Below are 16,047 nucleotides of genomic sequence, written 5' to 3' on the forward strand. Positions count from 1 at the left end.
TTTAAGCCTTCCATTGTGTTCTTTATTGCAGCTATGTCGTTCTTCATCTCCTCTTGGTTTCTTTTCATGTTGGTGACATTTTCATTCAGCTCCTTATAGCTCTCATTGAGCTGTGTGTATTTGTCATCCATTCGTTTAAACATCCTTATAACGAATACTCTGAATTCTTTCTCTGTTAAGCTGCTAGCCTCAAGTTCATTTAACTCCCTTTCTGGTGATTCTTCCTGTTCCTTCCTTTGAGAATTTCCTTTCTGTCTCCCCATGTTTTCCTGTAATGTTTTAATTGTAGTTCCAATTGCTTTGCTACCCAGGATCTTTTGGTGATGGTGCTACTGGTATAATCTCTCAGTTCTCCTGGGCTTGGTAATCTAGTGTAGCTCCCTACTTAAGCTACTTGGGTTCTCTTGATGTAGGCCTGGAAGCTTGAGAGGCACAACTGTGGTGTCTAAAAGTCAGCAGCTTTGGAGTGGAGTGTCCCAGTTTTTGCTGTCTTGCACCCTTAGTTGAAATCGCGCGTGTCCAGTGGGAACTCACAGTGGCACCCAGGAACCGTCTGTTGGGAGATCTCCCAGTGGCTCCCACTAGCACCCTGTGTGTAGATGGGCTCAGGGTGCCTGCCTGTTGTATATTCCCTTCTGTGGAGGTGTGTTTGCAGGCGCACTGCCCTGACGCCCTTTGAGGAACTCTGGCACTGAAGTTAGACAGCTAGGGTGTATGTGGGAAGTTATTCAGGAGAAAGGAGTTCAGAGTTTTTGCTGTGGGGCAGCGCGCCCTTGCCTGTACAGAATCACACCCAGCAGGGGCCCCAAGCAGCTTTCCAGAGGACCCTGTGGATATATGGGCTCAGGGTGCCTTCCCCTGCTGTGGGCCTGAGTTTGCCAGCCCTGGAGTGTGTGGGAACTGGTGGCGCGCCCGCTGGCGCACACCTCTGACGCAATTTGAGAGACTCTGGCACTGAAGTTGAACAGCTAGGGTGTATGTGGGAAGTTATTCAGGAGAAAGGAGTTCAGATTTTCTGCTGTTGGGCAGCGCGCCCTTGCCTGTACAGAATCACATCCAGCAGGGGCCCAAAGCAGCTTTCCAGGGGACCCTGTGGATATGTGGGCTCAGGGTGCCTACCCCTGCTGTGGGCCTGAGTTTGCCAGCCCTGGAGTGTGCGCGAACTGGTGGCGCGCCCGCTGGCGCACACCTCTGACGCAATTTGAGCGACTCTGGCACTGAAGTTGAACAGCTAGGGTGTATGTGGGAAGTTATTCAGGAGAAAGGAGTTCAGATTTTCTGCTGTTGGGCAGCGCGCCCTTGCCTGTACAGAATCACACCCAGCAGGGGCCCAAAGCAGCTTTCCAGAGGACCCTGTGGATATATGGGCTCAGGGCGCCTTCCCCTGCTGTGGCCCTGAGTTTGCCAGCCCTGGAGTGTGCGCGAACTGGTGGCGCGCCCGACGGCGCAAAGCTCTGAAGCCCCCTGGCACTGAAGTTGCACCGCAGGGGTGTCCCTGGGCAGTTATTTAGGAAGAGGCAGTTCAGAGATTCCACTGTAGGGCCACGCATCCTTGACTGTGCAGAATCACCCCCTCAGGGGCTCTCAGTGGTTCCCCAGCACTGCCTGGGCAGTGGAGTGCCCGGGTGCCTATGGGCTGGGGACGCGGAGAGTCCTGAGCTCCGGCACTGGGGAGGGGGAGGTTGCACTTACCGCCCTCAGCGGCGCACTTTTGCAGATGGAGGTCTCAGGGTTTGCGCTTCTGCTGCTGGGATGGCAGGTCTTCTACCAGAGTGGCTGTAGTGACCAGGTTTGCTTCCGAGACCGGACTAGGTGGTGGTAAGGTTAGGATTCTAGTCTCTAGCAGTTCCGTTCTTAAAATGGCGGGGTCTCTGTGCCACTGGTGTCCTCCCTGGAGTGTTTGCAGCAGCCGCGGGGTCTTGCCAACCAGGACCGCCTGGATTGGATGCCCCCTGGAAGAACTGCAGGGTCCAACTGTCCCTATTTCATTCACACACACACCCACACACGTCCACACACACCTCTGTCACTCCTTCACTCGATCACACGCTCACCCTCCCTACCTACCTGCAGGTCACCATTTTATGAGTCCTGGGTATGTCTTATATGAATATTTCAATTTAAAAAATGTTAGAGTATTTACGGTATATATATGTTGTATATATAGCATCATGACAAATGCAACAAGTAATAAACTGTGATTAAGACACATTGTGAAGGAGCTTATAATTTAACTAGAGGCCCAGTGCACAAAATTCGTGCACTTGCCGGGGGGGTCCCTCAGCCTAGCCTGTGCCCTCTCGCAGTCTGGGGGCCCTAGGGGGATGTCTGACTGATGGCTTAGTGGGCCTAAGCCGTCAGTCGGACATCCTTAGTATTGCCATGGAGGCGGGAGAGACTCCTACCACTGCCACTGTGCTCACCAGCCATGAGCCTGGCTTCTGGCTGAGCAGCGCTCCCCCTGTGGGAGCACACTGACCACCAGGGTGTAGCTCCTGCGTTGAGTGTCTGCCCCGGTCAGCACGCATCATAGTGACTAGTCATTCCACCATTTGGTCATTTGCATATTAGCCTTTTATTATGTAGGATACACTGTAGATGAGGCCCCCTAGAACCATAAGAAATGCAAAAAATTCACTGTTAACTTATTTTCGAATTACCCCCACTTATAATCAAATTCCCCCCCTGTGGGGCATGTACTGCACCTTGGGAACCAGTGGGCTTGACACTTTTCCTCTCTGAGCTTCATTTCTGAATACATACCCATATACCATGGGACTTGGAATCTCTTCTCTGACCTCACTGGGTTGTCATGAGGAGGTTCTGAGCTAATAAACCTAGGAATGTTTCATCAAGTAATTGATGTCTAAATGGGAAGGGATTGTTATTTTTAAGCTCACGGGTACCCTCACAGGTAACAGGTGCTGATTAGGGTAGGAGGGCATGATTGTTTCCTGGGACTGCAACTATGGAAGCTTTGCAGAGGGTTCCGCAGGCCTCAGAGGGGTGGGCTCTGGCCAGCAGCCCTGAAGCGGTGGTCATCCCTGGAGGTGCTGGCAGGGGGCAGGGAGTTAGGGGGCCGCTAGGGGGGCGGCACAGCCCAAGGGGAAATAACTGTCAATCCTTCCCACTTGGCGCCATTCTTTAAATTGTAAGTGGCTGTTTCACAGCTGTACCAGCTCAGGGTGGGGCTCCAATCTCCTGGAGCGTGGTGGGGGCTGGGCCAGGGCGGAGCCAGGCGGGCTAGGAGGGCGGGTTTAGCCCTACCCCCAGCAAGGTTCAGTTCAACGTGCTTCCTCTGTGGAAACAGTGCTGCTGCTGTGGGGGTGGAGTGGGGGTGGGGGATGGGGGGGAGGGTCTGACCCTGGAGGGCCGCTCAGGCTTGCCTCTACCCAGGTCTGGAGTTGTAGGGAGGAGGGGCGTGCCTGGACCCAGCAGAGGGGGCCCGGCAGTGGCGGGCCACAGGCCCCTGAGCCCCGGGTGCCTCAGGGGTGCTGACGGGTGGTCGCCAGCATGATATTGTTGTGGGCTCCCTGGCGGGAGTGGCGGGGGGAAGAGATTGGGAGTCCAAGGTGCAGGCTGCAGCTACCCCCGAGGCTGGGTCTTCTCCCTGTCCAGTCGGCCTCCCCGTCCCCCCGGGGGTGCGGGGGCTGGCGTAGGGTGTTCGTCCCCCGGGGGTGCAGGGGCAGGGGTAGGGTGTCCATGCAGGGAGATTGGAAGAGCTCCCTGTGGCCACTTCCTCTTCCTTTTTTGCAGTCTGGGCTCCTGTCAGGCATTGTCCTCAGACCCCCAGGGAACTTGGCTCCAGCCGCAGGCCCGCTGCTGCGCGGGCATCAATATGCAAATTGGTCCTCATGGGGACACGGTCACAGACAAATTAGCATATTACCTCTTTATATGTATAGATTCAAATCCATAAACTTTGAAGATAAACTCAGAGAGCTGAGTGAATACCAAGAAAGGAAATACTAATTTTGTGGGCTTTATGACATTTTAAGTGGTATTCAAAATTTAGACAGTTTAAGGATGGCAAACTGAACATGAGCTTAAATCTTCCTCTGCCTCATCAAACAAATACTAAGGTATAAATTAATAGCATATCAACAGCTAACAAAGGCAACTTTGGTTATATTAGAAATTCTAAGGAAGTAGATGAGAAGCTATACCAAGACCATTTTGCTAGGAATCTCTGGCCAAATCACCAGAAAGTTACTATAGCCACTTTGCCACCCAGAAGGTTCCATAGTCTAAATGATGTGTAGAATCCTATATCAAAACATGAGTACATATCTAAGAAATACCAAACATCTAAAGAAGACCTCTATAAACAAACAAAACAACAACAACAACAAAAAAAAACACAAGAATTTACACTAGGGAGAGGGAGAGGGAGAGGGAGAGGGAGAGACAGAAAGAGAGAAAGACATCCGTTGTTTTCCTCCTGCATGCACCCAGACTGCGGTGGGATCGAGCCTGCATAAGTTTCGTGCCCTTGACTGTAATCGAACATGGGATCCTTCAGTCTTAGGGCCAACTGGTTCTCTCCATTGAGCCAAACTGGCCATGGCTGCATTTCTAATTTAAAAGTCTTTGAGAAAGTTTTTCCTTTTTAAATCAGAGTCTCATCTTCTCTGTATAAAAACCATGCTATCTCTTCTTAAGCTTTCATATTCTAAGTCTATTTTAAGGGACATATAAGTTTTAATTTGTTTGTAACAAGAGAAACATAATACTAAACATTTACGAAGCATATGCTATGTGCAAAAAATGCTTTGTATTTTTTATACATTATATAAATAACCCTTACTGTAAATATTCAATTTTAAAAGATGAGAAAAGTGAGGTGGTTAAGTAATTTGTCTAAGTTGTGTAACTGGTAGTAGAATATCAAATTTGACACACGATACTAGTAGTTGTTCAGCATATAGTCACTGAAGTTATTAGTGTTTGATTCCAGACTGCATTCCAAGGAGCTCCCCGAAGCCAATAAAGAAAACAATTAAAGCCTGGCCGGTGTGCCTCAGTGGTTGAGTATGGACCTATGAACCAGGAGGTCACAGTTCAGTTCCCAGTCAGGACACATGCCTGGGTTGCGAGCTTGATCCCTAGTGTGGGGCATGCAGGAGGCAGCCGATCAATGATTCTCTCTCATCATTGATGTTTCTGTCTCTCTCTCCCTCTCCCTTCTTCTCTGAATTCAATAAAACTATATATATATTTTTTAAAAATATAATGTATGTGACTTAAAATAAATATACCAGTTGCTCTGTGAGCACAAAGGATGGCTAAGTTATTGTGGGAGAAGGGAGTGTCGTGGAATGTGTCTTAATAGAGACAACAGATTGCCTGGATCATAATATGTAAGTAGGAATTAGTTGGGTAGATGAAAGGGTAATCTGAATCTTTCTCAGGAGGAATCTTGTACTCTTAATAACATTCCTGGTAGCCTAGAATCCATCTAGACATTCAAGTATGTATGGACTCAAAAGTGAACAGTGCTTGAGATCAAACTAAAATGTTTAAGTGTTAAATATTATGTAATATTTAAAAAATCATTACCTAACCAATAATTTTTCTTTAATGGAACTAACTTTAAAAATCTAATAAAACTTCTGAAGAAAAATAGAAGTACCTGATAAAATTATTTTCAGCTCTGAAAAAAAGACCTCCTAAGAAAAAACATGCAAATATTGACATAAATTCTTTTCCCATTTTATTTAGGGAAGAAAATTATTTCAGAGCTTGGATGTTTCTGAAAGACTAAAATTTTTGCTTACATTGGGTAAGTGTCTTGCAGTTATCTTTCAAATATAAATATAATCTTTACTGAGTGTTAGTAATCAAATACATTGAAATATCCTAACTTTCTTTAATTTTCTAATGATCAGTGGTAAGCATTAACAGGACAATTTAAGAAGTGCCATCTGATGAAAGCTAGAGCTTTCCTTATTTACTAAGGAATTATGCTGTGGATGGATGTAAAATTAGCCTTATGATCTAGCCCAGTAAACCAACATGTGAAATCAAAAAGTGAGAATATAAAATTATACTTTTCTCTAGTAGTTTGCTGTGAAATATTATATCAACTTTGGAGCTTTCTATTTGATGATTCATATGTGAATGAGTCAAGAATAATGTTTATTTTTCCTTATAACAAGTTCATATATTTTACATGTATTTGCAATTCACATTTATAAAAATGTGTATAATCTACTTTAAAGTGGAATAAATTAAGCATGTATAGTGAAAAAGAAGAAAAAAGAGTGATAGAGCACTTTATGTAAAAAAGTGATAGATTGGTATGCAGGTTAATAGAGTGTACAAATAATGTGTACAGAATATTAATAAATATTAATAATAATGAATTATAAATAAAATTTCATAAAATTTTACCATATTTACCACATTCAATTTTAAAGATTTGATAATATAGCTGTTAAGGAGTCTTGGAGATTTCTAAATGTCATCTACAGACCAAACTTATACTTAAAGTCCTCAGAGAAATGTATACAATTCTCCAAATTGTATATATAAAAATAAATTAGTTTTATAATCATAAAAAGATAATAAAACCTTTTAAAATACACACATATAGTGGAAAAAGCATGGACAAGAATCTTTATCTCCTTTGATCACTGCTTTATTTCACTTACAATTAGGCGGCTTTATTTCAGTATCTATGATTCAATTAAAATTTAGTGTTTGAAGTCTTTATTTTTACCACTATACATAAGGAAAGTTTAAAAAGTCACAAACTTTTTAATATTCCAGGTTCCAAAACAGCATTACTCAATATTTTTAAAATTATCAGAGTTCAGTACCCAGTATGTCTGATAAATTAGAACAACAGCATTCATTCTTATAATTTTTTGGTTTTATAGACTGCGTTGATGACACTATAGTAGTTCTGGCTGAAGAACATGGTTGCCTGGACATTATAAAGGTTTGTGGTTAACCTGTTATTGAAAATTTGTTTATTTTGCATATTTGGAATCCAATAGCAAGCTATTTTAAAGCTGTGTTTATTTGGGAAAAGTCCAAATAAAGACTTTTAAAAAAATCAAAACACAATGCAATATGAAGATGATGTATCATAGAGATATACACTTGAAATTTATATTATCTTATTAACCAATGTCACCCCAATAAATTTAATAAAAAATAATAATAAAGATGAAAGAACGAAGCATTTGAGTTTGTCAGGTAAACACAAATCTTTGGAACAAAAATAAATAAATCAAAATATCCTTGATTAGCAAACATTTGAGTAAAATTTATATTTAATGTACTTTTTATTGTTGATAGTATTACAGGTATCTCTCATTTCCACCCCCTATTTCCCCCCTTCTAAAATTTATTTTTAGGATTGATCATTTTAAATAGTTATTTTTTCTCTTTATTTACCAGGAGCTTCCTGAAAATGTGATAGATCTTTTGAAGAAATGTCTCACCTTCCACCCTTCCAAGAGGTTGATATTAAGAGTTTGGGATTACACAGATTTTTAACATATAAGTAGTTAATTTTTTTTTCTTGGTGGTTATAATGCCAATGGATTTAATAAGCATATTTATATATATAGTAATAACTCTTAGTAATGGCTTTAATATATGTTAATAAAAGAAGAAAAACTAATTAAGCCATGGTCAGAAAACTGGAATATACCAAAAGAAGATACTGCTTCATTTCCTAGGCTCCAATATAAAAAAATCAGCTAAACTGTGAGATATACATATTCCTCAATTAAAATGATAGAAGAGAAATGAGAACAAAAGTTTATTGGCAGTATATATTATAGCAAAAGACTTGCATAAATGATGAGGTAAGCTAACAACTGTTGATTACATAAAAGGATTTCTTAGAAGCTGTATTATTTTCATTTGATGATGTCACTGTTAGCCATACAGTTATCCCTAAACTCCCTCAGGTATATAATATTTAAAAATAATAATAATGTATTCTAATTTGTCTTTAGAGAAATATTTTTGTCAAGGCATATTAGGAAGAAAGTAATGATATTAAAAACATAGTTTTGGGTAAATATGCCACATTAAACTAAGGGTAGGAAGAAACTAAGAGGTATCATTAGTGTATAATTTTATTATTTAATATATTCAATAAAGCAGATACATGGTAATCAAGCTAAAATTGAGACACTCATATGTAATAATTTTGGTAGATCACAACGTGTAAAAAGCATAACAAAGGTAAAAAATTCAGCATTTACTACCTACAGTCACTTGATTGTTTTACAAACGTACTAGAGGCCCAGTGCATGAAATTCGTGCACTCAGGGGTGGGGAGGGGGTCCCTCAGCTCAGCCTGCGCCTTCTCACATTCCGGGAACCCTCAGGGGATGTCTGACTGACAGCTTAGGCCCACTCTACTCGGGGAGCAGGTCTAAGCCATCAGTTGGACATCCATAGCGCTGCCACGGAGGTGGGAGAGGCTGGCTTCTGGCTAAGTGGCGCTCCCCTGTGGGAGCACACTGACCACCAGGGGGAAGCTCCTGCATTGAGTGTCTGCACCCTGGTATTCAGTGTGTGTCATAGCGACCAGTCGTTCTGCCGTTTGATCTATTTGCATATTAGCTTTTTATTATATAGGATACTTCTAGACTCCATGAAGGAGGGCTTTATTATATTACTAGAGATCTGGTGCACTGATTCGGCCTGGCCTGCAGGCATCCCCTGAGGGGTCAGACCCCACCAGTGCATGATTGGGGCCGGGGAGGGACCGCAGAAGGGCCCCAGCGTGTGTCCGGCCCGTCTCGCCCAGTCCCGATTGGCTGGACCCCAGCAGCAAGCTAACCTACTGGTTGGAGCATCTTCCCCCTGGTGGTCAGTTCTCGTCATATCGACTGATCAAATGAATGGTCAGACACTTAGCATATTAGGCTTTTACTATATAGGATGTGCTAATGAGGTATTTAAGAATTTTAACTATTCCTTTGAATGTGTGCCATTTTTCTAGGAAAATTGTAATGACTTTCGTTCATGCTCTGTATTTTAAATGTTTCTCAAGGCCAACCCCAGATGAGTTAATGCAGGACAAGGTGTTCAGTGAAGTGTCATCTTTATACACCCCATTTACAAAACCTGTCAGTTTGTTTTCATCTTCTCTGAGATGTGCTGATTTAACTCTGCCTGAGGATATCAGTCAGCTGTGTAAAGGTAATGATAAAAAAGCTATAAGCAATAATAAAAGCCTTGTTTTTAAAGGGAGTACCCATATCCTAGTTTTGAATGTATCCACAATATATGTAATACATTAGTGAGACTTTATGGACACTTATCTTGGAATTAAGAGGTAACTCCAGGCATGCTTAACATAGCATTTTGTATAACTAACCTAACTTTTAATCCTTTGCATTTAAATTACTTTTGAGCAAGAACTTTAAGAATCAAGGAGAGGATGTGGCACCACACAAAAATTTACTATGCAAAACAAAGTCCCATTTTCATCTCAAATCTTTATACTACAATCAGGACTTCTAATTCCCAATGGAATTTTCACTACATCTACATTTACATATCATACTAGAGGCCTGGTGCACAGATTCATGCACCGGTGGGGTCCCTCAGCCTGGCCTGTGCCCTCTTGCAATCCGGGACCCCTTGGGAGATGTCAGATATCCAGTTTCAGCCCGATCCCCACAGGCCTGATCCAGACAGGAGGGAGCCCGACCCCCGCAGGCCCGATCCAGACAGGAGGGAGCCCAATCACCTCAGGCCTGATCCAGACAGTAGGGAGCCCGATCCTGTGTGTTGAGTGTCTGTCCCCTAGTGGTCAGTGCACGTCATAGCGACCGGTCGACAGGTCATTCAGTTGTTTGGTCGCTTAGGCTTTTATATATAGAGATAATCTATTATAAATGATCTCTAAAAATTGTATTGTTGATAGAACATTCATACTATTATACTTAACATTTTAAGAGAATATCAGCTTTTGTCTTTTTATCTCTCTGTGATAATTACACCTCTCATAATGTGTGCTTTAGTGACACCAGTAAGTTACTCTTACTAGTATACTGAAAAGTTATCATGAAATAAATCATAGCAAGAAATAGTTACTAACCATTCATTCAATTAAATATTTATTAAGTTCCTACTTTGTTTCACACACTGTACCTTCAAATAACATTAATGCCAAATGGTGAGGCAGACAGACATTTAGTCACAGAATTATGATTACAAATGAAGGTTTGTATGAACATAGCAGAATGGAAGCATAGCCTGCGTGAGACATCAAGAAAGACTTCTCCAAAGAGGCAGCAATTGACTCAAGACATGAAAGATAGGGGAGTTTGTGTTGTTTGCCTACTCTATGTTTTTTTCTGCCCTTAATCCTTTTACATAGAACCCAGTATCTTAGATATACCTGCTATATCTCTGAGCCAGAGGGTAAAATTCCACTTTATCTCAAGAAACTGGATGTACATTTCATACTCTGCGCACTTTATAGTATGTATATTCTTAAGTATATCCTACTATGCTTTTAAGTTTTTACTGTTTTAGAATGTCAGCTATTATTGTCGGTTGCTTTTTAATAAAAACAAAAAGTGAGATAACTGTGATTCTCTTTAATTTGCCATAAATAGATATAAACAGTGATTACCTGGCAGAAAGATCAATTGAGGAAGTGTATTACCTTTGGTGTTTAGCTGGAGGTGACTTGGAGAAAGAGCTTGTCAACAAGGAAATCATTCGATCCAAACCACCTATCTGCACACTCCCCAAGTAAGAAAAGAAAAATGTTGGAAATTAAAAAAAAAAGTAGTAATAAATTTTAAAAACAATTTTGATAGCCATTCCAACTAAGTGTTTATCACAGCTATTGGAAGTTAGTAACTTACTTTTTTTAATGAAGTGTCTAATTATTAAGTTCCCATCAATATTTTTATTATTTTTAATAAATACGTATTTTTTTACAAGTAATATGCTTATTCTCCATTTGAAGTTATTATTATGGAATACCTTGTAATAATTGATGTTCAATAAATGAAAAAGGTACGAGTCAGAAAGAACAGTAATATTCAAGAGTTAATCAACTAACATGCCTATTATGAAACTATTTTCTATTTCCAATTATAAATCATACATGTAAAGGTACTTGCTTGTCTTAGAGATCATTAAGGTGCTAAGTGAGTGTTGAGAAAAATCTGCACAACTGCACAAGATCCTGGACACCATTCTGTAAGTTAGACTGGAATTTAAATAACAATACAACCCTAAGGGCCAAGTTTATTGCTATTCCCTTGCTCTTAACATTTATTTATGTAGATGTGAATGTGAATCTCTTGAGTTTCCACCAATGCTCTATCTAACATTTTAATTTTAGATTTTCAGACTGGATTTTATTATTGTAGTTTATTGTAGAAATCGCCTGCTGATCATTTCTTTCCCTCGCATGTTAAATTTTAGGTTAATTATTTGAGTAGACCATTGGCTCTCTACTTTTTTCTCTCTTAAACTAATTTTTAAATATTTACTTCAATTATACTGCTCACATTGAATTAGGTAGAAAATTAAGAAATAAAATGAGAGAAATTCTAAGAATAAATACTTTAAAGGATATATAAATTCTCAAAAGTAATTTTCTGAAATTCTAAACAAATTTTATACATTTATTATTCAATATTCTTTCCCCTGTGAAATCACGATCATTATGTAAGGTTTTCCTTTTTTCTCACTTTATCGTTCTTCACTCATATATACTTTCTCAGGATCACATTTGAATAGCAAAGTAATTTTCGTATTAAACCTGACTTAAGAAATAGTGTAAATCACACTCTGATATTGCTAAAATGCTTTATTTTTATACACTATATTCATACTTACTCAACACGTATTTTAAAATTAGAATTGTTTAGAGAATTTTCAAACAGCAGTTGTATTTTTTATTAGCCCATTAAATCTAAATTTTCTTCCTTTCATGAAAGGATTCATGATTTAGAATAAAATTTCTTTTGTAGAAGAAACACTAAATTGAATTTTGTGTACCCATTAAAATAATTTTTAAAAATTTTCTTCTAGTTTTCTCTTTGAAGATGGTGAAAGCTTTGGACAAGGTCGTGATAGAAGCTCACTCTTGGATGATACTACTGTGACATTGTCATTATGCCAGCTAAGAAATGTAAGATTGTTATTTTAGCAAATTTGCCTGAGATCTGTTTTTTTTTTTTAAGAAACCTTACAGATACACATGAAGCCTTGAATTCCTCCCTAAATTCAAAATATAAAAGAGTTTCTTTAGTGTATGAGCCCACGTGCAGCAATATTGGAAATGCATCTGTACATCTTCAGCTTTAGTATATATATTGTCTCATCGCTCAGAAGGTGGTTTTATTTACCTTTTTACCATTATAAGAGTTCTCATTTCTCCACATACTTGGTAACACATAGTATCATCAAAATTTTTAAAATTATTGCTCCAAAAGGAGCAGAATGGTATTTTGCTATAATACTAATGTTTAATTCCATGATTATAGTGTAGATATGAGTTCTTTCATGTTTTTTGACTGTTTGCTTACCTCTTCTGTGTGTGACTGATTCATCTTTTGCCAATTTTTTTATTGAGTCATTTCTTACTGAGTTGAGGACTTTTAAAATGTATTCCAAATACAGAGTCTTTGTTGGCTATATGTGGTGCAAATTTCTTCTAATCTCTGGCTTCTCCTTTAAGTTTTTGAATAGTATCTTTTAATTAATAGAATTCTTACTTTTATCAGTGTTTTTATAGTTAACTATGTTTTGTTATATTTTACTTACTGTTACTTATTTAAAGTTATACCAAGGTTATCAATATATTTTGTATAATGTTCTTCTATATTTTCTTCTAAAAGATTTCAATAAAAATTTATTTGCAAAAACAAAAAATACAAAAATAAATAAAAATATTTTTTCTATAAATATTAGAAAAAATGTTAACAGTGCTGATTTTTAAAGTAATATGGAAATCAAAGAATAACTCTTACCTTACACTTCCTATACAGGTGTTTTTGCCCTTTTTTGCCTTTGATATGCTAAAATTTTAATTAATAAAAACAGCAGAAGATATATTTAAAAGTAATATTTATGACTTAAAGGATAGTAAAACTCAAACTTTAAAAATTATTTATTAATAATGCAGTGAAACTTGGGGAAATACTAGTTTTCTACTTAGAATTTTAATCTGTGAAAGAAATACCTAAAGATTTAAAGGCAAAATAGAATAAGTGCGTACATTGCATGTCAAATTTTAGAGAGAAGCCATGCATAAAACCAGTGTTTGCCAGATTCTCAGTGTTGGATGAAAGGTTTTTCTTTGGCTTTTAAAAATTCTGAGAATAATGCTAATGGAAGTGAGTAAGTACTCTAATCAATAGAAGGTCGGTGCCAGCTACACACAGAGCTTGAACCTCTGTGTCAATCCCATAGGAGCAGACACTGTGCCTTCAAGTTGGAAGCTGCACTGAAGAGCAGAGCAGCAGGCAAGGTGGTGATAACTTGAATCACCTGTTTAGGATGTGTCTCAGATTTTACTACACTGTGGCCTATCTTCTTACGTTTTTGAAGAATACCTATAATCCTGCATGTTATATTATTATTGGAAAAACATTATTATAATGACTTTTAAAAAAGAAAATTAAGAGAATTGAACTCATCAATATTTGAATCATACATATTCAAAATATGTTGTGAAAAATTTTTTTAATTTTATTTTATTAGTACCCTTACTACTGTCTTAGTTTGTATTAATTACAAAGTAAAAATAAGTAAATCAAATTGAGTTTTAAATTAAGAGATATATATTTTTAAAGTACCTTTTAAAATAACCTTCATCTATAATAATCTATAATAATAAAAGCATAATATGCTAATTAGACCAGACCTCCTTCTGGACAATCTTCCAGATGAAGCCGGGGCTGTGAGAGAAGCCCTGGTCATGGGTGCCTGCCAGTAGCCCGAGGGAAGCCCGGGTCCCGGGTGCCTGCCAGTAGCCCGAGGGAAGCCCGGGTCCCGGGTGCCAGAGGGAAGCCAGTGTCAGCAACCAGGGGAAGGAAGGCCTACTCTTGCATGAATTTCATGCATCGGGCCTCTAGTATAATTTAAAACTATATTATCCATGTATTAAATTTTATACTAATTTCAGAAATCCTGAATTGTGTTTGGGAAATATCATAGTAGATGTCTAACACTTACAAGAGACACCTGGAGGTAAAAATAATCAACGTACAAAAACTATTCTTCAGAGCTAAACTTAATTACTAGAGGCATAATATATTTGTATATTTATGATAGGAATGGATTTTAAATTGTATACTTCTCAGTACCTCACATAAATTCATAAATTTTATATTATGTTGCTTTCTAAGTGCGGTTCAACATTTCTGTCTCAGAGTCTCAAACATAATATTTTCTCTTTTAATTCACAGAGATTAAAAGATGTTGGTGGAGAAGCATTTTACCCACTACTTGAAGATGAGTGAGTATATATAGTCTCCTTATACACTTATTTTTCTTCACTGTTTATGTTAGATTGGTAACAAGCATATATGTTCAATGAAGAGCATTTCCTAAATAAAACACTTAATATGGAGTTTTGTTTTTTTTTAAATTTTGTACCTTTTGTTTCTCTTTTACAGCCAGTCTAATTTACCTCATTCAAACAGCAGTAATGAGTTATCTGCTGCTGCCACGCTGCCTTTAATCATCCGAGAGAGGGACACAGAGTACCAGCTTAACAGAATCATTCTCTTTGACAGGCTGCTAAAGGTAGGGATTCTAATGTGGAAAGTGTTCTAAGAGCCCATATACAATCCTTGTTTTTTATTTCATTTGTAATTATTAGGGAATCTTGATGTCATGAGAAAACTAATTTTTATAGCCTATCTTTTCTGATTAACATTTAATTATAAAAATGATACATGTTCATAGTAAATAAAACTTAAAAGTAAAAACAAATGTAAAAAAGTAAAAATGATGTAGGATTATATATAAAATCATATTAGATAATAGATTAATAACCATACTGTTTAAAGAACACTTAAAAATCTATAGGAAAAAGCACTAATATTGAAAGATAAAGAACATAATAGAAATACAACTAGTCAGTAAATCTATTCAAAATATTTATCCTCACTAGGAATGAAAAAAATTTTAATAGGTTTTTTTGATAACCAAATTAGTAAAGTGAACAAAGGCATATTAAGATTGGACCTCTTATTCCTTTGGAATAAGTGTAAATTGAAACAGTGCATAAGGCAATTTGAAAGTATATATGAAGAATCTTAAAAATATCCATACCCTTTGTCCTAATAATTCTTTTCTAGAACTCTCTCCTAAAGTACAAATTTATAAAGGGACAAATTTATATGCAAGTATATAGAAGTAGCCATAATAATAACACATTTATTGAATACTTTCTATATGACCTGATATTTTACAAAGTGCTATGCATAAATTATTTAACCCATATGAAGCTGATAGTATTACTTACACATGACTCCTTGTTAATTCTTTCATATCACAAAATAGAAATGATTAAAAACAGTAGAATCAGCTCACCTCTTTGTTTGTATTATATAAGATTTACAGAATATAGGGAACCATTCCACTGCCAACTTAATATCCTATATAATAAAAGCCTAATATGCTAAGTGTCCAGTCGTCCAGTCGTCCATACAACCAATCAAAGCGTAATATGCTACTGATATGCTAAGGCTGCTCAACCGCTCACTGTGCACTGACCACGAGGGGGCAGACAGTTGACCAGTCGACCAGTCGCTATGATGTGCACTGGCCACCAGGGGGCAGACACTCCGACTGGTAGGTTAGCTTGCTGCTGGGGTCCGGCCCATTGGGACTGAGTGAGACGGGCCAGACACGCCCTGGAGTCCTCCCACGGTCCCTCCCTGGCTGGCCAACCTCCTGCGTCCCTCCCTGGCCTGATCATGCACTGATGGGGTTCCTTGGCCTGGCCTGCACCCTCTTGCAATCCGGGCTGAGGGACCTCCCACCTCCCAAGTGGATGAATTTCGTGCACCAGGCCTCTTAGTGTATTAATAA

General features: G+C 38.6%; 1 protein-coding gene across 1 annotated transcript in view; it reads left to right on the forward strand.

Moving 5' to 3' along the window:
• TBCK (TBC1 domain containing kinase) overlaps nt 1-16,047 on the forward strand; it is a 182,805-nt gene that overhangs the window by 67,626 nt on the left and 99,132 nt on the right. Inside the window, exons 7-14 of the mRNA XM_008150249.3 lie at nt 5,722-5,782; nt 6,882-6,943; nt 7,408-7,469; nt 9,023-9,171; nt 10,599-10,737; nt 12,034-12,133; nt 14,415-14,464; nt 14,625-14,754. Of these exons, the coding sequence (XP_008148471.2) occupies nt 5,722-5,782; nt 6,882-6,943; nt 7,408-7,469; nt 9,023-9,171; nt 10,599-10,737; nt 12,034-12,133; nt 14,415-14,464; nt 14,625-14,754 (753 nt within the window). The remainder of the gene's footprint in view (nt 1-5,721; nt 5,783-6,881; nt 6,944-7,407; nt 7,470-9,022; nt 9,172-10,598; nt 10,738-12,033; nt 12,134-14,414; nt 14,465-14,624; nt 14,755-16,047) is intronic.

The sequence above is a fragment of the Eptesicus fuscus genome, chromosome 2 (assembly GCF_027574615.1).
Source record: "Eptesicus fuscus isolate TK198812 chromosome 2, DD_ASM_mEF_20220401, whole genome shotgun sequence".
Classification (NCBI taxonomy): Eukaryota; Metazoa; Chordata; class Mammalia; order Chiroptera; family Vespertilionidae; genus Eptesicus; species Eptesicus fuscus.